Source organism: Callorhinchus milii, unplaced genomic scaffold (assembly GCF_018977255.1).
Source record: "Callorhinchus milii isolate IMCB2004 unplaced genomic scaffold, IMCB_Cmil_1.0 Scaffold1, whole genome shotgun sequence".
In the NCBI taxonomy this organism is placed as follows: Eukaryota; Metazoa; Chordata; class Chondrichthyes; order Chimaeriformes; family Callorhinchidae; genus Callorhinchus; species Callorhinchus milii.
This window is the reverse complement of record NW_024704742.1, coordinates 92,037,199-92,059,558: the sequence shown is the minus strand read 5'-3', so window position 1 is coordinate 92,059,558 and position 22,360 is coordinate 92,037,199. Positions and strand designations below refer to the sequence as shown.

Here is a 22,360-nt window from a genome sequence, read left to right as displayed (position 1 = left end):
AGTTGAGCATAAAGCATTGTCGACTAGCTTGGTACCTTTTGGATCCAGAATTCTGTAGTTCAGTAAGATCACTATGTTTTTGGTCAGCTGGATGTCTGACATGTGGAAACCCATTACCATGCTTAAGAATATCAAAATCACCCCTGAGTGTTCCACACTACACTTGGAAATTTCCCGGTCTGGTAAGCAATGTGTACTCTCTCCCAGGAGGGACACAAATTGATCATCTCATCTTCAATGTAAACATTCCCAGCTTCTGCAATCACTCTACATAGTTTGAGTTCCCAATCCTATATATTAATTTAGTTGCCCTACGTTGGCCCTTCTCCACTATGGTAAGATGTCACTAGTGTAATACAGTCCTAGAACCGAGAACAGTTTTCCAAGTGGGATTGTACAATGCTTTGGATTTGCCCAATTCATTGAGAACTGTCACTCAAGGCAATGTGCAATTCTTCCTGAAAAATAACAAGGTTCCTCTTTCAAAAAAAGTGAAGATGTCTCAATGCGTGTCAGCTAGCGCATACACATTTTTTCCCCTTGAGAAAAGTCAGCATATAGGCTACATTGAATGGACAATACGCTTCAGCATCCTCTTGACCTATATAACGGAGTCTTCCTAACACAATTGACCAAATGAAAGTTCAACGGTGGACAGAGATATCATTTGCTTGGCTGTCTGACAACAGCTACATTGGGAAACAAGCTAATTTGAGTCTTGCACTGGCAAGCCCATCTGTCCAAAATGGAACAGCATGGCAGGGTGCAACCTGAAAAAAATGTACATTACAAGTTTGATCATTCTTTTTTAAGGGGACTGTGTGACACTCCCCTCTCTGGAGAGATATCTACTAGAACCTTCTACCTTGATACGTTAGTCAAGGTCACTCACAAAACCTGCCTATGTTGTAATGAAATCCCTTGTTGCTGGCTGGTAATTTTAAAATGATATTGGCATAAAGCCCAGTGAAGGATACGTCTACAGTAGCTTATTTTTATTCCTGCATTGTTTTAGAGTTTGGGGTAAATCTTGTGATTTTAAAACTCTCAAGTCTCGTGGTTATCTAATTTACTGTACATTTTTATTTCCTTTCTTGATGATTGACATTCCTTATAAAAGGAGCTTTTTATCTGTCTCGTTGGAATTGGAAGAAGCATTAGTGACAGCTCTTCCATCTAGCTGACAAGTAAAATAACTGAAGAATGGCTTTACAGGCAAGTTCCCCAAGAGGATAAGCTTTCCTTTCGAAGTTCAGTTTGATCTGATAACGTTGTAACCTCCAGGATGGTGATTGTGGACATTGTAACTGCCTTGTTTAAAATGGCTGAGCTCTGCTAGTCAGAATGACAAAACGCAGTCTGTATATAGGCTAACAATGCAAGATTCTTTTTTTAAAATCCCCATTTTCTTCCTAACCATTGTAGCTGCAGTCACATTTCAGATGATTTGAAGTAAAACATCTGTGCAGAGTAGGGAAACTGATGTTAGGATTCACTCGTTTTCCATTTATGGAAAACTGAAAGTTCCCAAATATTGCTCGCCTAGTTGTATTACTGGAATTGTTTAAAGTATTTATTCCAAAGGGATGTCAATGTATAGTTACTTGTATGGATTACTGTGATAGGATTCCATCATCTGTGGAGCTGAATTTATGCTAGCTATTTGTATGCTGGACCTCTTGTATCTGAACATTACAGTAGGATTTTAAAGCAGCATTCTAATAGTACAGTGCATGACTTTGGTGAAGGTCACACTTTGAGGAGATTAAAATCCTTCTGTAGGGTGTATGCTGTTGGACTTCCTCTTGCTTGGTTAATGGTTGACCTAGTTCTGTTACCATATGCTTCCTGAAGCACTTTGTGTTTCAGTAGCTGTGCTGAATTCAAGAGTAGGAAACTATTGCAGGGCAAACGTTACTCCAAACTAAAAGCATTATGGATTAAGAGGAATTTGGAGATGAAGCATTCCTTTCAAAGAAGATATACTCAGTTTATCCATTTTGTACTGCATGGGTAGTTTGAATCAAATTGTATGTTTGGGGAAATGCACCTTGCCTTTTAAGAGCACAATTTTAAAGTGCGAGTTTATCAACCATGAACTTAAGCCTGATAATGTCAAGAAAACTTCATTTGAATTCTCCAGACGTTCTGCATTCTTTGGCACTTCTCAGGTCACCAAACTGTGGGGTAGCGCATAACCATTTCAACACTAGGCACTCTGTTAATGGGAATGTTTGTTTGGGCAACTGTCCAATTTCCTACATTTCTGATGTTTGCTTAGCAGAAACAATTGGATAAAATGAATGTTTTGCTCACGATGGGTGTGGTAGTAAAGTTACTGGTCTTGCACAGTTTGAGGAGTCAAGCATTGCAAGAGAGGTTGAACATCTATGATAGTGTTTGTTTTCAGTGTAAAGCCATAGAACAAAGACCAAAGAGGTGAAGCTCATAAGGACTGGATCCTGAGTGGTGCTGAGTAGCCATTTCAATCCCAATAACCTCTTCGGTCAACTAGCATAACCAGAAAAAGTGCATATGATCAACTCCTTTAACTGTTCATTTCAGAACAAAATGTGGCAACTGGCAAACCTTTGTCGATGATGCAGAAAAATATGAGGTCGTGTATCCATTTGGCTAAAATGAATGCTATGGTGTAATTTGAAGCATTTTATTCCATTTAGCAATTTCCCTACTTTATGATTATCTGATCATTCTCAAAATACCTTGAATATCCCAGATTGATTTTCTTAATGTATTATTACTAATGAGAACAATATGATTTTTGGGGGAGAATATATTTCAGAGATTGTACATTTACACTTGTACAGAGCAGTTTAGCATTTAATATTGTCTGTGAGATCAGCCTAGGTGATTTCAGAATAATCTCAGTAGAATTGGTACTTTATTGGGATTTCTTGTACAAATTCCAGATGTTCCATACCACATACGCCTACTGTAGTCTCATCTCTTGCTCGCTGTGCTGTTGCATCCTGTAGAACACGGTGGTGCATTTTTCTTTACGATTCTGCTTGGACTTTTTGTATGTTTGCGTGTTTGGTGCTGGCCTTCATTTAATGCATGCTGCGGGATTTCAAAAGCTAAAAGCTGTACAGAGTAAAAAAAATAAGTCCAGTGTTGCAAGAGCAGAAAATGACCTGTAGTAGAAAGACTGCAATATCACTGGACTTCGCAAAATGTTGGCAGTACAATAAAACAAGTCATCGTGTGCAATAGGATCTTGTATGAAAATATTGAATAAAGTACATTCCATTTTAAAATTAATTCTGCACCTCCTGTGAGAATTCCCTTTTGTTCTTCTAATCAACCAAGACATACTATTGCTTTGAAACATCTTCCCGAAGTGAAAGGCGTTTTTTTATCAAACCAAGTATTGTTAAGTAGCATATTGGTGTCTTCCTTAGATTCAATGAAATTCTAGCATGGCAGATGCAAAATTAAGTGATAACCTGGTTGTCAACATATAAAATGCAGCAACACTGGGAGGTAGAAGCACAGACAGATAGACATAGTACAGAGCCTTTACTAGCTGACCAAAGCGATGGTGGGATGGTTCTTTACTTTCAATGCTGTTCCTCCTGAATCTCCAGTGAATACACTAAGATTAAACAAACAGATAATACACCTTTTACAAACTGATAACTGACCCCTTTTGTGCGGAATTTGGTGTCTTTCCTCTCTTCTATAACCCCCACCATAAGTAAGAAAAATCATAAATCGATAGCTATAAGAACCTTTCATTAAGAAATGTTTCCAATGGATTCAGAAAGAGTAAATGAAAACCATAGCAGTGGTTGAGATGGTGCTGTACAATAGTCAGTCTGTGAATACTTGTGATTCAGTTCTAAGGAGCATTTTGAAGGGCTTTTAATCCTATCCTGGGATGGTCAGTTTCAGCTTCTTGTAATTCCTGTGAAGTGAGACCTGAGGTCTTGAGAGTTTGAAATCTGGCGATCGGGAGAGTTGAGCGCAAATGGAATGGTTTCTGGCCTTGGACCAGAGATGTACCAACTGAACCATCCTTCTCAAGAGATGGCTAAACTTTATGAAACGGTTTGGCACGTGAGAATTGTGTTGCAACTGAGTTTATATCTTTGTACAAGATGTCACTATGGTACAATTTTATAATAAGGCGGTTATGCTGATCATGGACAGTGTTCCTTTGGTGAATAACAGCAAATGAGATGAGGCAGTACGTTACCTTGAGTTTTTGACATCAATCTCCTTTCATGCATGATTCTATCTTCACACACTAAAGATTCACCCACTGATATTGTAAAGTAGGCTACAAATGAACGTCCTTCTATCAGTCATTTAGAACTTCAATCCAGAAACATAACACTGTTAGTTGACTTTTTTTTAACAGTATATTAGTTAGCCTCTATGGTTTTGGACTTGCAAAGAGATTTATTCCCACAAAAATGCATTGGTGGTACAGTTAAAGCAAGGTTTACTAATATTTTGTTTAAAATACTCTTTATCAAATGACTAATTGAGTAAAATCACCTGGGATCTAACTTGCTGCTGGACTGTAAAGAAGCTGTTGAACATCATTGGAATTTTCCCAAAAATGTGCACTAGTAAACTGTCAGGATCTTTTGACCAGAATCGTTGAGTTAAGACCTTGACAGAGCCGTTTAGGTGTTACTGTAATTAAGTATTTGGGGATTTTGCCTTTGGGGACAGTTCTTGGCTTCTCCAAATGTGTTGCATTGCACCATGCTGTGCTACACTAGAGTGAAAAGTTGTAGTCCTATTTTTTGCCCAACATATCCATTCATTCCACATTTATTTTTGAGTTGTTTGGCTACATCTATAAATATTTTTAAATGTACCGGTTGCGAGTCCACTTGCTTTCATTTACTAATTTAATGGAAGGAGAAAGTGGAAAACACTTTAATTGTAGAACAACTGGTTTGAAGGCATGTGCCATTAGCACATGCACAATACAGCATTTTGAGCATAAGAGCATGGAGAAAGTATGGGGAAAAAATGGCCATTTGGTCCATCTAGTCTACTCTGTCCATGATCTTGCAAATCTGTCCTATCCAATCACTTTTATCTTCTTGGGAAATGCATTGTAAAGTACTCTCTCAGAGATAAAGATAATCAGCTAAAAGCTCAAGAGTATTCTACCATCTCTCACGGGGTTCTTACCTCCATTCCCCCCAACCGTAGGTCTATATATTCTCCAATATTGTTTTCAAAGGTTTTTGAAGGGATTCATTGACACAGCTTTTATTCTACACATCAACTACTCTTCGGAAGGGAAGAAACGTTTCTTTTGATCCACGGGGGCTTTTTAAACTTTTTTCCTATTCCTGAAGTTCTGATCCCATGATCCAAGTCAAATACTCCATCTACTTTTATTCCTCAGCATTTTGAAGTCCTGAATCATAACCACCTGTCAATTTTTTCAAATGAAAACTTAACTCTGCAAGGTTTTCCTCATGATATAGAGCTCAACTGTACAGAATCATCCTTGTAGTTTTTCTTTCTATTGAATATAAGGTTGCCAAAATTACATACTACTTTCAAATATTGACTCACTATTAAAGTATACAGGGGTAGAGAAATACCTCTTTCAATTTGTCCTCAAATTCTTTGTAGAATTACCTAGTAGTCTTCTAGTATTTAAATTGCTTGTTGCTTGACTAAAACCACTGAGAATCATTTACACCCCACGTGAATCCTTCCTTCTCTGCACACTGGTGGACACTTCATTATGTACGTGTATTTTTTGTACCTTGTTCCAATGTGTATTACTGTACAATTATTTTGAGAACCTTATCAGGGTTTCATATTAGTCAAGCCCTCATTACAATCTTGTTTTCCCTGTATCTTTTAAAAATATTTCCTTTTGGTTTTTTTAGTTAATTTTGCCCACTTAGGTAACTCTTTTGGTCTACGCCTTCCAATGTTTTTCCTCCAAAGGTGATTTTTTCCTCATTGACCTTGAAATGGTCTTAAAATAATTGCATATTTCCTTGTTCTGCTTCCCGCTTAATGCTCCATTAGAGCGTTTCTCAGAGCTCCTACTTTTGCATTTCTAAAGTCATGGGCTTTTGTGTTATTACTATACTTTTTAGTCTTGTCTTTTAATGTGGTGTCAAATCTAATAGCTATACGCACTACCCACTGGAGACCAATGTACACCAAAATCTAATGATCAGTTCTGGTAGTCAGTAAAAACATTTATAATTTCTGTGAAATATACTGTATATTCGCCCTCTCTTCTGGTGACCCCGGTGTGACCACTTTAATTCTGGAAAGTTGAAATTCCCCCATGGGTATTGCATTGCGATTTGCCCTAACCCCATTTACTTGCTTAAAGAGGTCTCTAACTACTGCACTTGTTCAGTTTGAGCTTTTTAGCTGATAAGTTGCCAATTATTATTCTGTTATCCTTAGTTTTGCTATTGCACGTTCAGAAATTTATGTTAGAAAAATAGAGCTGGTAGATGTTTGATAGTTACTACTAATACACTTGCTTTGGTTGCTGATCTGGCTTTGGAAAGGATATTCCTTACCAGGTCAACTGCATTTTATTTTACTCTATAGCGCATGCACTAAAAATTATATTGACAGATTTTGAGATGGTGATATCTTGTAGAGTTTCTTTTGTAATGTAGCATGTTAGCAGTGCAGCACTTTGCTTCTTTTAACTTGCACTATAATTGGCAAAGCTGCCTGATAAACATCAGGATGGAAGCAATTCATCTATGGATAAAACGTAAGCAATAATTAAAATGAAAAGTGGGCAAGAATTCCATAAGAAACGGAGGCGAATATGACAAAAGGCTTGGAAGTAGATCTGCTGATCCTCGCTTTTCATCATCGCTGATTAACAATCTCCTTGAACAATGAGCTGTTCATCCACACCGTTCAATGATCTCTTGAAGGCATCTCCTAGGTGCTGGAGTTTAACCCATTGTGCGCACTAGTGCTGTGTTGGAGAAAATAGAATACCATTATGAGCAGCTGCTCATCCTCTGCAGATCAAAGGCAGCAGCAGATTTTCGGTGCATCTATCACTGGAGCTGGTGGAGATAGAAAGCACCATGGACTGAATGGACCTGGACGAAACTTCTTGCAGCTTTAAGCAGAGCCTATCAGATGTTGACTAGCAGTAGTGAAACCTTTTGTCTTTGTATCTGCTTCAGTGCTTTCTGAAGAGTCCTTTCCAGAAGACCTTATTTAACTGGAGCAGCTGCGGCTGTGTGTGTGTGGGTGGAGGGGTGTGACCACTGGGAGAGTTTGCTGATGCAGACAGGCTGGCTGGTGATTAACAAAGGTCAGTAAACTTTGGAATCTGACAAGCAGAGTCAGATGGCTTTTCCTCCATGAGGGAGCCATTCTAGGTCTCCTGGGTGGCTCAGGCATTATGGAGTGCTTGTTTCTACTTGCTGATAGCTATTAGCACCACTGAGCTGCAGTGTACAGTAGCAGCCTGGCGAGCAAAAAGAAAGAGGGGTTCAGGCATGTTGCATTGTAAACAAGCCTTTCTGGCAGCTTCTCAACCTTCTCTCTATGTAAGCAGAATTATTTCACTGTGCTGAATTGCTTCTGTAACTACATGCTCATTTGGTTTGGTGGACGTGCTTTCACAGTGTGCAACACTAAATCTAATAATTGCAGAGAGGAGGGGGGAGAAGGATAGAGCACAACAAGACAAGAACATTGCTTCAGGTCCCTTTTCAGCCAGGTATTGGCAAGAGGAGCTGGTGTGGAATTCTACAGCATTTTTGCAGTGCTCAGCTGCTTGAGATGAGTGTTAGATAAGTGGGGCCATGTTGTGTGCTTGCTGGAGGCTCTGAACTGCTGAGCTGATGAGACGTCTGAGGTAAAATGGCTGCTTCTGAAGCTCAGAGGACTAGGCAGCTTAGTGTGTCTTAAAGCTGCACTGACGCACAAGCAGATACTGTGTCTCTTGAACCATCTGATGGTGCTGCAGCTGGCCTGTTTGAGCAGCGAGGGGCAGGGGTGTGGGGAAATGAAGACTTGAGTGATCTGCCTAATTGTATGAGCAGCATTGAAGTGCAGGAGACACCGAGACACAGCAGTGAGATTTGTTTAATGATCCGCTGGCTTGCTCTGAAGAAGAATGGGGTGGGGCCTCTTTGTGCTGTAATTTGATCCAGATCTCAGTTGGAAACGGGCATTTTTTTTCTCAGTTGTTTGTTTTGTAGGTACAGAGCTAAACCAGTCCTGGTTTTGCAGGCCTTTGTGTTTTTTCCCCCCTTTTTTAAATAGAAGAGCTGCACCAGATCTCCAGACCGTAAACTGATGCGTTCTGTGCAGTGGAGCTACAGTAGGAGCTTAGAGCCCCTTGTTTTAGCAGCACTCAGAAGATGGAGGGTGAATGAAGCTGCCTTTCACCAGTAAGTAAAGATAGCATGGCTGCAAATTCATTCATAACAAGTCCTGTGTGTCTTCTGACAAGTCCTGCGGTGCTAGTTTGCTTTTTTTTCTGTACAGGTTACAGAAGTGGAATTTTGCAGATGATCTGAAATGAGAAAGCATCTTGCCTCTTCATCTTTTCCAGTTCTGCTTGCAGAATGGTATCTTAAAGACTTGCTCATTTACATTTTCTGCCTCTTCCATGCAGTACATTCCAGCAGAGCGAGTTGCACATTGTCTTCTCTTTCTCTTCACCTACCCGACCTCCCCCCCTCCCGCCCCTACCCACTACCATCCCCCCCTCCCCCCCCAGATTATTATGTGCGCAAAGCAAAACAGTTGTCATATGACACATCGGGTGGATTTTGGTAGATGACGGCAAGGTTTAACCATACCTTTTTTTACTCCATTCAATTCAACAAAAGATTTTCCTTTGAAAGAATTATACCCTTATCAGACAAAGGAAGACCCTAGCTCCCCGACCACCACCACCACCGCTCATCACTCCACTTTGTATGCTGTGACAGTTGATGCTGTGATAGTTGAAATCACTATCTTTTTTCGGATGCCATTAATGTTTTTTGTTAGTAATCTACTTTTACTGCTGGGAGGGATGGAAGGCCATCAGTGGCTTGAGTGCAGTTCAACTGTTGCAGTTGTGTAAGGTTCCTGATTTTTATTCTTTGCAGGCTTGCTGCACATGCATTTTCTTCCCAAACTGACGACTTTTCAGGGTGCTTGTTTTATCCCCTTTTCCTCCCAAGGTGCAGAATGGTTGAAGGATGAATGAACAGAGAAGACATAAAATCCTTCAGGATCTGTCTGCCTGTCAGCTGGACGATATTAAGGATTCCATGGCATGATTTGAAAGGAGAAGGGAGTTTCTCCCGGTGTCTGGCCAACAATCCCCCAGATAAAATTGGTCATTGACTTCATGGCTGTTTGTGGGACATTGCTGTGCCCAAATTAGCTGCTGCATTCGCCAACAAAAGCAAAATCATTAGACTTCACAGTGAAATGCTTTGAGATGGTTTGGCGAAGTAATAAGGCACTATATCAAATACAAGGACTATTATTGTTATAATGATTGTAATTGATCATCATTTTGAATACCCGAAGAAATAAGCCAGTTTGTTTGTAAGCCATGCACAGATATCAAATCTGTATGCTTTCCTTTTGTGGCTGGGGTGGGAGAGGGTGGGTGAACTTTTGTGTTGTAAAATAATAAAACTGTTTTATGAGGAAGTGGCTATTTGGCCCAGCAAAGTCCATCCCTCTGATACATTAACTTCCATTATATTATTTTTTTGAATATCTTCAATGTTGGTGCCTGTAGTTCTTTATTCTAAACCAGTCTCACTCAGAAGGGCCAGATGTTTCCCCTGATATCTGTTCTAAATTTAATTTTCACTGCATTCTGTTCATGCCCTCCTGCTATCATGCTTTACCAAGTTTACCTTATCCATACCATGAATACTTTATGCACTTTAGTTTCTCATAATACGTTCCCCCGAGTTCAAGTTCATGCTCAAGAATCAAGCATGCATTTAGTGTGAGTATCAAACGGGTATAGTGCAGACTGAAGCTTCCACTGTGCCTCAATAGTGCACACATGTGAGCAATATAACTGCATCAGTGGGAGTTTTCTCACCCCCTGAGAAAACCATCAAACCGTCCTTTGTGGCCTCTAATTGCCTCCGTTTGTTCTGATCAGTTTTGTAGACTTCACCTAATGTTATTCTCCGGCTTCAGGCTTGTTGTTTAATCTACCTCATTTTTGTGGGAAATATCCAGATGCACACTCAGTGGGGTCCAAATCAGAATTTACACCATCGTCTGGTGATGATGAAAATGATGATATTGGGTTTTGTATGCGTTTTCTGTCAAATGACAGTAACTACAGTACAGTAAATCTTATGATGCTATTTGAGATGTCTCAACGATGTGATAGCAAATGTAACATTTGCATATAACAAATAACTTGGAGATTTGATCCATGAAGAATCAATCTTGTCAGGTCTGCTTTGATCATTGATAGAAGCTATGTATTTCGGATTAGAATGTTAGCTCATTGTATATCACTATTTTAGTTGTAGAATTACAGGTAACAGTAGGTTAGTGTAGTAGCAAGCAGCAGTTATCTGAGTATTTGCATACATACTCTATTACAAAAAAACACTCAGTCCACAACTACTTGTGGGACACTGCTGTGCTGAATTGGCTGCTGTGTTTCGCCTACGAAATACACTGTCAATTCACTTTACAGTATATCCCATGAAGCGCTTTGCACGTCTTGAAGACACGATACGGCGCTATATCAAATGCAAGAATTATTATAACGGCTTGAATCATGATCCTAGCTCTATGAATCTGGGAGTGCAGATGGGCATCTGTGCTTGAATGCTTTTTTTTGTTGCTTGGTACCATAGTGTTTGTGTAAATGTATTTGAATGGTGTGGTGGTTTGTATATTCTGCCTCTTAAAATTTCCACTTAATCTTGAAAAGCAACATTAGGAATATTACATGATCGATTACAATCTTAAATATTACTCTGTTTAGGAACAGGAGGAGGTCATTTGCCTTGTTAAACCTGCTCCACCAGTTTATTTACCTCAAGGCTGCTCTTGATATTTTAATTCGATTTCTCATGAGTTTCTCCTCCTGGGGATGGGAAGAGGTAAGTTGGCATTCTTAGTGGCTGAGCTGACTCCACGTTAATGTAACTGGCAATGAAATAATGGAATCTAGTCAAACCTCTGGTAATCTCGGTAGCCTGGTTTCTGGGCCAGTTGAGTCTACAGTACTCCAGGACAATGTTGATCACAGACCAGCCAACATAGCTTGTCAGCAGCATTGAGAAGGGCAGACTGGTCACTGGGGTAACAATTCCTTCCAATTGGCTCCTATTTTCCCTGCAAGCCAAAGCCCCAATAGCCCTGCGGTGGATCTAGCTTGATAAACAGCAGGAAGCTTGCCAGATACAGCTACAGTGGCAAGCTATGCCGTTTTATAGTTGAACTCCAGTAGTACTCCTGTGCACACTCTGAGGACTCCAAGCCTTGGCTCCTGCCAACCTGTGCCTAGTACTTTTCAGATTGAGGTAGATGCCATCAGGGAGAGAGTGCACACTTTTCCAGCCAAAAGAGAAATTTCCATGTGTTGGTGGCATCAGGTATGAAACTCTTGTCTGGTTTGGATACTCAAGCCTGGTGATGGATTTCTGAATGCGTGAGAGACATTTGCAAGCATCTCAATTGATTCTGCATTTAGTGTGTTTGTAGCAATGATTCTCACATTCTCACAATCCTTATGTGAAAAAAAATGTTTTTGTAGTTTAACTTTTGACTGACTTAGATCTCCTTTTAAGATTTTGTCTCTCTTGTTCTAAACTTATCTACCAGAGGAACGAGTTATTCCCCATCTACTTTATCAATTTCCTTCACCTCCTCAGCACTGCAGAATATAGCCTGTATATAGCCTGGAGTCCTGTAGCTCAGTGGTTAGAGCACTCGCTTTGCAAGTGAGAGACCTGAGTTCAATTCCAGGCAGGGCGAAACCTTGGGCAAGTTTCCTTACTCCACACGCCTAATAATAATCCCTCCAAAAACAAAAACAATAATAAATTGGTCATTTTCAATCTACGACTGTTTGTGGGACATTGCTGTGCGCAATTGGCTGCCGCGTTCGCCCACAAATATACAGTCAATTCACTTTACAGTCTATTCTGTGAAGCGCTTTGGGACGTCCTCCCGACGTGAAAAGCGCTATATCAAATGCAAGGATTATTATTATTATTATTATAGCCAACCCACTTGTACCCAACCTCTCATCAAAGACAATTCGCCTCATCCAGGTTTTATTCCGATGAATTATCTGGACTTCCTCCAAGTCTAGTCTGTCCCTTAGTAGGTGACATGCCCTAAACTGAATGCAACATCCACATGAAGTCTCTAAAGTAGTTTTTGAGTTGTGACATAACGACTAAAGATTTTGTTTTGCAATTTTGAGGGTAAGTAGAAAAATTGGCAAAGTTGGTCTCATATAAATTGTAAATTTGGCTAATAACTAAGCTAAGCTCTCCCTCCCCCCCAAATCTGGTAAATTAGTGATTTAATAGTGGCATAACATGAGTTTAAAAATGAACAATAATGTCACCTCAGACGATAAAAGGAACCTTCCAATTCGTTCATTAAAATTTGGTTTCTTCCATTAAGGAATGTGTGAGAATTCTGGGAGTAAGATTTTATCAGATTGTGGCTGCTTCACGTACAGTTAAGAGAGGGCTACAATAATCCAGAGGTTGACATGGTGGAGCTGGGATAAAACAAAATTGCAGTTTACGGAAGTGAGATGGTGGACAGGAAAGCAGTCGTGGGCTGGAATGCAGCTTTGAACCAATCTTTTACTGAAGGAGCATTGTCTTCATCAAAAATAGTTTGGCAAAATAACCCTCCCTCCACTCCTCCCAGTTTGTTTATGAACTGCTGTAATCACATACATCTTTTTGGACTGTCTCATTGTTTTGAGTGTATTGTTGCATGGCCACTTTAGCTCTTCCCCTGAAAAAAAATGGATAAAATGTTTGTTCATGAAGACTACGCCTCTTTAAGTCTGGTCAAAGGTTAGAATCTTTATGACCATACTTAATATTGACTGTACTCAAATCAAATCTCATTTATCATGGAAGAAGAGTTAAGGTTTCACTGGAGTTTCACTGTGTTGAGAACCAGTTTTGTTCCCAACAATTAGTTTGAAGGAATGGACTCTCGTTAGATTGAAGTACTGGTACTGCATATCCTGTCTCAGAATAGTCTTTCATTGAAGTATGCAAGGATCCTGATCTGCCCTTCATTATTCAAAGCTGAGTGTAGTCTTTATCAACAGCTTGTGATCCTGAGACTGACTCACTTCCTGCAACTAATGCTTTTATAAACTGAGGAGGTTCAGATTGAAAATGAGACAGTGCTTTTCAACTCAAAGTTGGATGGGGCTATCTTTGATCAGAAAGGTTTGTTCTGAGCTCCTCCTAATGGTTCAGTGGGCAAAATACATCGTCGTGTAGAACACGACAGTCCAAAGTTGGAAGTCCTGTAGCTCAGTGGTTAGAGCACTCGCTTTGCAAGCGAGAGACCTGAGTTCAATTCCAGGCAGAGGGCGAAACCTTGGGCAAGTTTCCTTGCTCCACACAGAGCCTAATAATAATTCCTCCAAAACAAAAAACAATAATAAATTGGTCATTTTCAATCTATGACTGTTTGTGGGACACTACTGTGCGCAATTGGCTGCCACGTTCGCCCACAAATATACAGTCAATTCACTTCACAGTATATTCTGTGAAGCGCTTTGGGACGTCTAGAAGACGTGAAAAGCGCTATATCAAATGCAAGGATTGTTATTATTATAAGTGTAGATGTTCGGGGATATTGTAACTAGGCTCGGTTCCTAGACCATTTGAGAAGTTTGCTGCCCCCTGCTTACAGGCTTACAAGCGAGGTATAACATCCAGGGGGCTTCTCCATTTTTGAAAAGTTCTGTGGGATGAAAGTCACTTTCAACCCTCAAAGGTCATTTGGCCCATTGAGTCTGTGCCACTGTAATATGTGTTAACAAATTCTTCCTTTTTTAATATATACTGTATATCCGTGTGTATCTTTAGTCCCATTTTACAACTCTCCCCATCTGCTATTATGTTTTTATTACCCATGTGTTTATCCAGTTTTTGCTTTGAATGATTCCATTGATCCATCCTCAGTCTGGCAATGAGTTGCTACCTTTTAGGAGAGAAGAGGATAAAACTGGCAAGAGTTGGGTGCCGTCTGCTGTTTCTGAGCTAAAGGCTGGAAGATTAGTACTCCTGTTTCAGGATAATTGGGATGTAATTTTATTGTTATGGTAGTGTTATATTCAGTTGCTTGGTGAATGAATTGGAACATCTGCCCTCATTTACCAGTGTGCTGCTATTCCTGAGGCCACTGTAAGCTGGTCAGACAGCTGCAAACTCTCATCAGAAGTAGTCCTGTCCAAGTTTTTAAAAAAATATTTTATATCCATTGTCAGCTTTTTACCACTGACCTGTATTAAGTGAATGTACCTGACAAAAGATGAGTTAATCAAAGTTTTGTTTCTGGAAGTACAACCATTTTAGTTTTAAGCCTTTCATTTCTTGGGTTGAACTAATATAGGGAAACTTTGTAATGACGCATTCGGCAGGTTCCAGTATTTCAATGGCCGTGTTATGTCATGTTTTTTCTCTGCTGTACAGGTATTCTCCTCTCTTGTTTTCCTGAAGATACTTGCCTCTTGATGGTATACAGTTGTAGGGTGAATTGACAGGATGAACAGTGAACTTTGGCTCACTAGAGTCTAGACCTTTTTTTACATAAAACCAAAAGGTTTTAGTCCATGAGGTAGTTCTACTGACAGCAACACTTAACATAACGTGTAGGAGCAGGAGTAGGCCATTTGGCCCTTCGAGCCTGCCCCGCCATTCAATCATGGTTGATCTTCTAATCTAACTCCAGCTAATAGCCTAACCCTGCCTTATCCCCATATCCCTTAATCCCTTTTGCAATAAGAAACATATCTATCTCAGTCTTAAATATGTTCAAGGACTGAGCGTCAACAGCCCTTTGGGGTAGTGAGGTCCATACATTCACCACCCTTTGAGTGAAGAAGTTCTTCCTCAACTCAGTGTGAAAGGGCTGGCCTCTGATTTTAAGGTTGTGACCCCTGGTTTTAGTTTCTCCAACCAGGGGAAACAATCTCCCACTATCTACTCTATCATGCCCTTTGATGATCTTATAGGCTTCTATAAGATCCCCTCTAATTCTTCTATATGCTAGAGAATATAGGCCCAAATTGGTCAGCCTTTCCTCAACCCATCTCCTTCACCCCAGGTACTAACCTTGTAAATCTACGCTGCACCTCCTCCAAGGCAAGTATATCCTTAAATAAGGAGACCAAAACTGCACACAGTATTCCAGGTGTGGTCTCACCAGGGCCCTATACAGTTGCAGCAAGACTTCCCTACTCTTATACTCTAATTCTTTCATAATGAATGCTAACATACCGTTCGCCTTCCTAATTGCACCTGCAGACTAACTTACTGTGATCGGTGTACAAGGACACCCAAGTCCCTCTGGACGCTAACACATTCCAATCTCTCCCCAGAACCCACTCTACTGTTTTTGCTACCTAGGTGGATGACTTCGCACTTCCCTACATTACAACAACAACAACAACAAGATTCCACTTATAGAGCGCCTTTCACGTCAGGAGGACGTCCCAAGGCGCTGCACAGTTGGGTCATGACCCGAGCAGGGGGGAAATGGTCAGGGTGAGGGGGGGGAAGGGAGGGAGAGAGGAGGGGGGAAATGGTCAGGGTGAGGGGGGAGGGAGCGAGGAGGAGGAAGAGAGTCGAGAGGGGAGCTGAAGGCACGGTCAAAGAGAAAGGTTTTGAGACCGGCCTTGAAGGAGGAAAGGGAGGGGGCGGCGAAGGCACTGGGGGATGGAGTTCCAGAGCCTGGGGGCTGAGAGGCTGAAGGCCCGACCACCGATAGTAGGGCGGTTGGGGCGGGGGACGTGGAGCAGACCGGAGCCAGAGGAACGGAGGGTACGGGCAGGTAGGTAGGGGTACATTATACTTCATCTGCCACCTACCTGCCCAATCACCTAACCTATCTATGTCTCGCTGCATTTTTTTTAATGTCGTCCTCTGTGTTGGCACTTCCTCCTAGTTTTGTGTCATCTGTGAATTTAGATATATTAACTTTGATGTCCTCATCTAGATCGTGGATATAGAAGGTAAATAGCTGAGGCCCAAGGACTGATCCTTGTGACACTCCACTAGTCATATCCCGCCAATCTGAAAAGGACCCGTTTATCCCTACTCTTTGTTTCCTACCCGTTAACCATTCCCCAATCCACGTTAATATGCTCCCCCCAATTCCATGGGCCCCTTTTGGACTAACCTTTTATGCGGCACCCTATCGAATGCCTTCTGGAAGTCCAAATAGACCACATCCACTGATTCACCTTATCAAGTTTACTGGAAATATCCTCAAAAAAACTCTATGAGATTTGTCAAACATGACTTCCCTTTTGTAAAGCCATGTTGACTTGGCCTAATTATATTGTGTTCCCCTAAATACCGCACTACCACATCCTTAATCAATGATTCTAATTTTTTTCCTATCACTGATGTGAGACTAACTGGCCTATAGTTCCCCATCTTTTCCTTTCCACTTTTTTTAAATAGTGGTGTGACATTTGCGATCTTCCAATCCATGGAGACTGTTCCAGAATCCAAGGAATTTTGGAAGATCAGACGCAATGCCTCCACTATCTCATAAGCTACCTCTTTTAAAACCCTGGGATGCAAGTCATCCGGACCAGGGGATTTGACACGTTTTAGTGCTAACAGTTTCCCTCGTGCCAATTCTCTCCTAATGAAAATTTTCCTAAGTTGCTCCCTGTATTTATCCCTTTGGTGCATCTATTGTTGGCAGACTTGATGTGTCTTCTAGGGTGAAGACAGATGCAAAGTACCCAGTTAGGGCCTCTGCCATGTACTTATCCCCCATTACAACTTCTCACGTCTCTGACTGAAGTGGACCTATATTCACCCTCACTAGCCTATTCCTCTTAATATATTTGTAAAAACTTTTACAATCAGACTTAATGTTCCTAGCTAGCTTGCCCTCATACTCCTTTTTCTCGCTCTTAATGAGTTTTTTAGTTTTATTTTGCTGGTTTCTAAAACTCTCCCAATCTTCAGATTTGCTGCTTTTCTTGGCAGTTTTATAAGCCTTTTCTTTTAATTTGATGCTTTCCCTAACTGCTCTAGTTAGCCACGGATGAATTGCTTTCCCTGTGGTACTCTTATTCCGCAAGGGAATATGCGACCGCTGAGAATTTTGCACTACATCCTTAAATATTTGCCACTGTTGGTCTACATTTTTACCTCTTAATCTTATTCTCCAGTCTATTTTACCTAAATCTTTCCTCATACCTACAAAATTAGCCCTATTTAAATTCAGAATACTTGCCTCGGATTTAACTATATCCCTCTCTAACTTAATGCAGAATTCAATCATATTGTGATCACTCTGCCCTAGAGGTGTCTTAGTACCTACACTGCCGACTAGCCCTGTTTCATTACACAAAACAAGGTCTAGGATGGCCTGTTCCCTAGTTGGTTCCTCGGCATGCTGATCTAGAAAGTTATCTCTCATACACTCAATGAACTCTTCTTCCGACCTACTTTTGCCGATTTGGTTTTCCCAATCTATGTGGAGATTGAAATCACCCACTATTATCGCTTTACCTTTCTTACATGCTCCACTGATTTCTTGATTGATACCCTGTGCTATATTGTGATCGCTGTTTGGGGGTCTATAAAAACTTAGTTACAAAATACATTTATTGGCCATTATTGGATCATTTTTCCAGGGGTAACAATCCCTTAAAAAAAATTATTTGGTTACTCAATCCACGACTGTTTGTGGGACACTGCTGTGCGCAATTGGTTGCCGGGTTTCTCGCACAAAATATAAGTTAATTCACTTTACAGTATATTCTGTGAAGAACTTTAAGACGTCTTGAAGATGTAATAAGGCGCTATATCAAATGCAACGATTATTATTATAAGCCAGACGCAAAATGATGGCTGACTTTTGGGTTGCCATTGACGTTACTACCTGTGCACAGGAAGTGCCACTCTTGTCATTTCCTGCGTGTTGCACAAACAGTTATATAGAGTGATATGCAACGGAAACCGGTTATTCGGTCCATCTAGGGTGCGTGTACGTGGGGTTTGGTGGATCTGCGTGTGTGGGAGGGTGGGTGCGCATGTGCGTGGGAGGTTCGTGTGCATTGGGGGGGGGGGTGCGTGGGGGGGTGCGCTCGCCTATGTGGGTGGGCGGAGGGGATGCGTGCGCCTGGGTGGGTGGGTGGGGGGCTTGCGCACGCCTGTGTGGGGGAGTTTCGCAGCGGTGTGTACAGCGTTTCTAATGTTTGTGACCTTGATTTTTCACCACGTGATTGCTCTTGATTTTTTGGGGGCTTTTTCACCATGTAGATTTTGAATACATGCCATAAAAGAAATGTAAGGGTATATCTGAAAGCAAGTTTGTCCTTGGAATCAATAGAAAACCTATGGACTTGAGAATTACTCTAGGTCTTGGCAGCGTTGGCAGAAGTGTACTGCAATGCGTTGCTCAAACCTCAAAAGTTTCATGTGTCTTTTATCTATGTAATCTTTTTCGGTTTAGTCTGTATTTCCTGTATTGTACAGCTATTTTTAACTGAAACTCTCTTGTCCAGAACCATATTCTAAATGGGAATAAACCACCAAGGTTAGAAAGAGTAGAGCAGAAGCAAGATTAATTAAGGGGTGGTTGGGTAACACTGAAGTTTGGGCTTAAAAGCCTGTTGGGGGAGAGGTGGAAGAGGTAAGGAATTAAATGGTTTTGAGGTTAGGGAATAGGGAGATGTTGGACCAATTGATGACTGTGGGGGAGGAGGAGCTGGGGTGAAAGTAAAGCAATGTGAGAAGAGGTTTCCACAGAAACTTTAGATGGGGCAGATGGGTTGGGGGAAGGGCCAGAGTAGCTAAACGATCGGTCAACCACCTCAGCACAATTGAAATTTCTGTCAGCGTTATGTACGATCGGGAAAAGCAGTGCTTTCCCAAGTGATGGAAGGTCAACTACCCCTTTTCCCAGGACTGAGAAAAGAATGAACACACCCCTGGCTCAGTAAGATCAAGACTCCAAAGGCAAAGGGTTGGAACCTGTGGCATTGCTGCCTTATGGTGAAAGAGGGCTGGAGATCATTTGTCCAAAACCCTTGCCGCGAGCATCTCTGATCTCAGATGATTGGGAAGAAGAGTTTTTTCCGCCCAACTGACCAGGCCTGGGCGTCACAGCTGTATACATGCCCGGTGAGAGAGAGATTTCACGACTGTTTGTGGGACAGTTCTGTGTGCAATTGGCTGCCATGTTTCGCCCACAAAATATAGTTAATTTACTTTACAGTATATTCTGTGATGTGCTTTAAGATGTCTCAAAGACGTGATTAAGGCCGTATATCAAATGCAAGGATTATTATTATTTGTCTATGAGTATTGAATTGTTTTATACAGTGTTATCGCTATCAAGATCTTGGGAGTCACTCTAACTCCACTTTGCTTATACCCCTTAAATGAGGATCCTATGGATTCTCCAAAGGAATCAAGACAAATCATTGTTATCATCCCTGCAGAAGTCTGCATCAATCATTCTGACTTTATAGATCATAATCTTCTCACATTGCTTTACTTTCACCCCAGCTCCTCCTCCCCCACAGGAAAAAGGAGTATGGCCATCATTCCCGTTGATGTTCCAAAATATGGAGATTTGCAAATGCAAAGCACTGATTCTGATTGCAGTCTGCTCCCCTTACTAGCTTTGCTAGTTGTTTTTCAGATTGCAGCAATTGCCCCATTTGTTCAAAAAAAATCCCCATATTAAATACCGACTCCTCTGATTCATTCTTTCCAGATTAGTAACTTACCCCTGGGTAATTGAGGATTTGGATGTTAGAAGCAAGATTTATTGTACTTGTAGTTAACAATAAAACTGTCATGGTTGTTTGATCATCAGAGGTTAGATAAAGGATTGTTATTGTTCACCATAAACAGTAAGTGTATGCACTGAATGCACTCCTGTTTTCCACCATACTGTACCAATAATATGGGCAGGTGCTAAGGGAAACTAGCACATCTAGCTAAAAGCTAATAGTTTTATGGTTTTATGTTGTCTTCAGGTTGAACTGAAAGGCGTTCCAAATAATGGAGGTACTGCAGTGTGATGGGTGTGACTTCCGAGCAGAAACGTACGAAGATCTTAAGAGTCACATCCAAGATGTTCATACCATTTTTTTGCCCCGTGTGGATGCTCCAGAGGAGGATACTGGTCAAGCGAGTTCTGTTGTACCGAGCCAAGACAGCCCAGCTGAAGTGAATCTAACTGCTGTGAAGACTGAGATTGGATCTCAAGGAGAAGCACCAAGTGAGTCCTGTTGTATTCATTATTTGCTGAAGTTAAGAAAATCGCACATGTCCAAGAAGACAAATATTAACTCCATTGTAATATCATTGGTGCATTGTTTCAATTCATGGCCATGATGACATAAACGACAATTGCCTTTGCATTGTTTACATTTAATGTACTTTAGACTTGAAAAGTTGGCAAACATAATCCTTTTCTTTTGGCAGGATAGTTGAGGGCTTTTTTTCTACAATAATTACTTTTCAGGTATAAATTTTCTTCTGAAAAACTATTCACTAAAATTTATATATCCACATTTTTGTGTACACCTTTCTAGTGTGTATACCTATTTCCATACTAATGAATACACGCATGCAATACATATTTACAATAAAAATATTTAATGGAGCGTTATAAGGAGAAACTGTGGTAATGGGTGGTGTAGCCTAAGATTGATCAGGAGCTCACCCTAATCTTTAAACTCCAGCTGTTATAATAATGAAAGGCTTTACAACAGGAGCTTTAGATGTCTGTGCAGAGATACGTCCTTGGAGTATTATTGTTTTATGTGCAGATAATATTAACATTTTATACAAATGCATGTTTTCACAAAATGCACGTTCTTAGTGAGTGTGAGGTCTACACATCAAAGTTATATTGGTATCAACTGTTTAATTCCTCTCTTCTTCAATGAGGCTTAAAATCCTGTTGGTGTTGTGTTTAGTGACATTAGCAATATGCGATTATAATGGAGAAATCTCATGAGAAGCTCATGTCTCAACAGTCAATGTAAATGGGCTTAATCCCTACAAGAATTTCAGCCCACTGATCTCCATCGTGTGACTTGCTGCTGATTCACACATTATAGCAAACTAGTTGGAAATTTCATCTGATAACAGCCTCGCCTTAATAGTTTTGCCTCAAAGAGGATCTGAATCATCTTTCTAAGAGTTTTACCAGTTTGTTCCTATTGTGTCAGGTGGACCTCTCATCAAACAGTATCCACAGTGCATTAAATAAACCATATCCTCTTTGATTTGAATATTTGGAGTGAGGCATCATCATAATGTAAATGTAATCAGAGCAGGAGATAGTCTTATAAGAAAGACTATGGTCTATTGTGTGATTGCTTTGAAAGCTTCCATGGAAACCATAACTTGGCATAGGGTATTGCGTAGAGTTGTGATCTTATAACCTACTGAACCAAACCGTTCCATGCTAGACAAATGAGAAGCTTCGCTACATCCGCTTTGTGGAGTCCTGTGGTTTAGTGTTTAGAGCGCTTGCCTTGCAAGCGAGAGGACCTGGGTTCGATCCTCGGGCAGGGCAAAACATTTTCCTTACTCCACATGCCTCTGTTCACCTAGTAGTAAGTAGGAACTCGGTTGTTGATCGATTGGCAGATCGCTTTTCAGGGGGATAATAATCCCTTTAAAAATACAATAATAAAAACAAAATTAAATTTGGTCACTTAATCCACACTGCTGTGTTCAATTGGCTGCCGCGTTTCTCCCACAAAATACACAATTCACTACACATTACAGTATATTCTGTGAAGTGCTTTGAGACGTCTTGAAGACGTGAGAAGGCACTATATCAAATGCAAATATTATTATTATATTGTGTTTTGAAATGACACTGGCTGGTAAGTTAATAGATACCAGTGCATTGCAGTGGTGTCATACTCAATATGCACAATTTGTCCCACTGTAGTACAGTCATAATGCTGTAAGGTAAATTGACGGAATCTGTCCTTGCTCTGGTGTTATACACAATGTGCACAAGTTGACCTATTATCGTGCAGTACATCAAATTAGCTCATGATACATGTAGAAAGGATAGTATGTAATGGCTTGTAATTTCGAAAGTGAATTGAGTCCAAATGTAATTTTCCAGTGAACTCACTTATCGC

General features: G+C 40.7%; 1 protein-coding gene across 1 annotated transcript in view; it reads left to right on the top strand.

Moving 5' to 3' along the window:
* Positions 1-22,360, top strand: part of znf462 (zinc finger protein 462) — an 83,345-nt gene that overhangs the window by 16,220 nt on the left and 44,765 nt on the right. The window contains exon 4 of the mRNA XM_042333142.1: positions 20,225-20,469. Within this exon, the coding sequence (XP_042189076.1) occupies positions 20,250-20,469 (220 nt within the window). The 5' untranslated portion in view covers positions 20,225-20,249. The remainder of the gene's footprint in view (positions 1-20,224; positions 20,470-22,360) is intronic.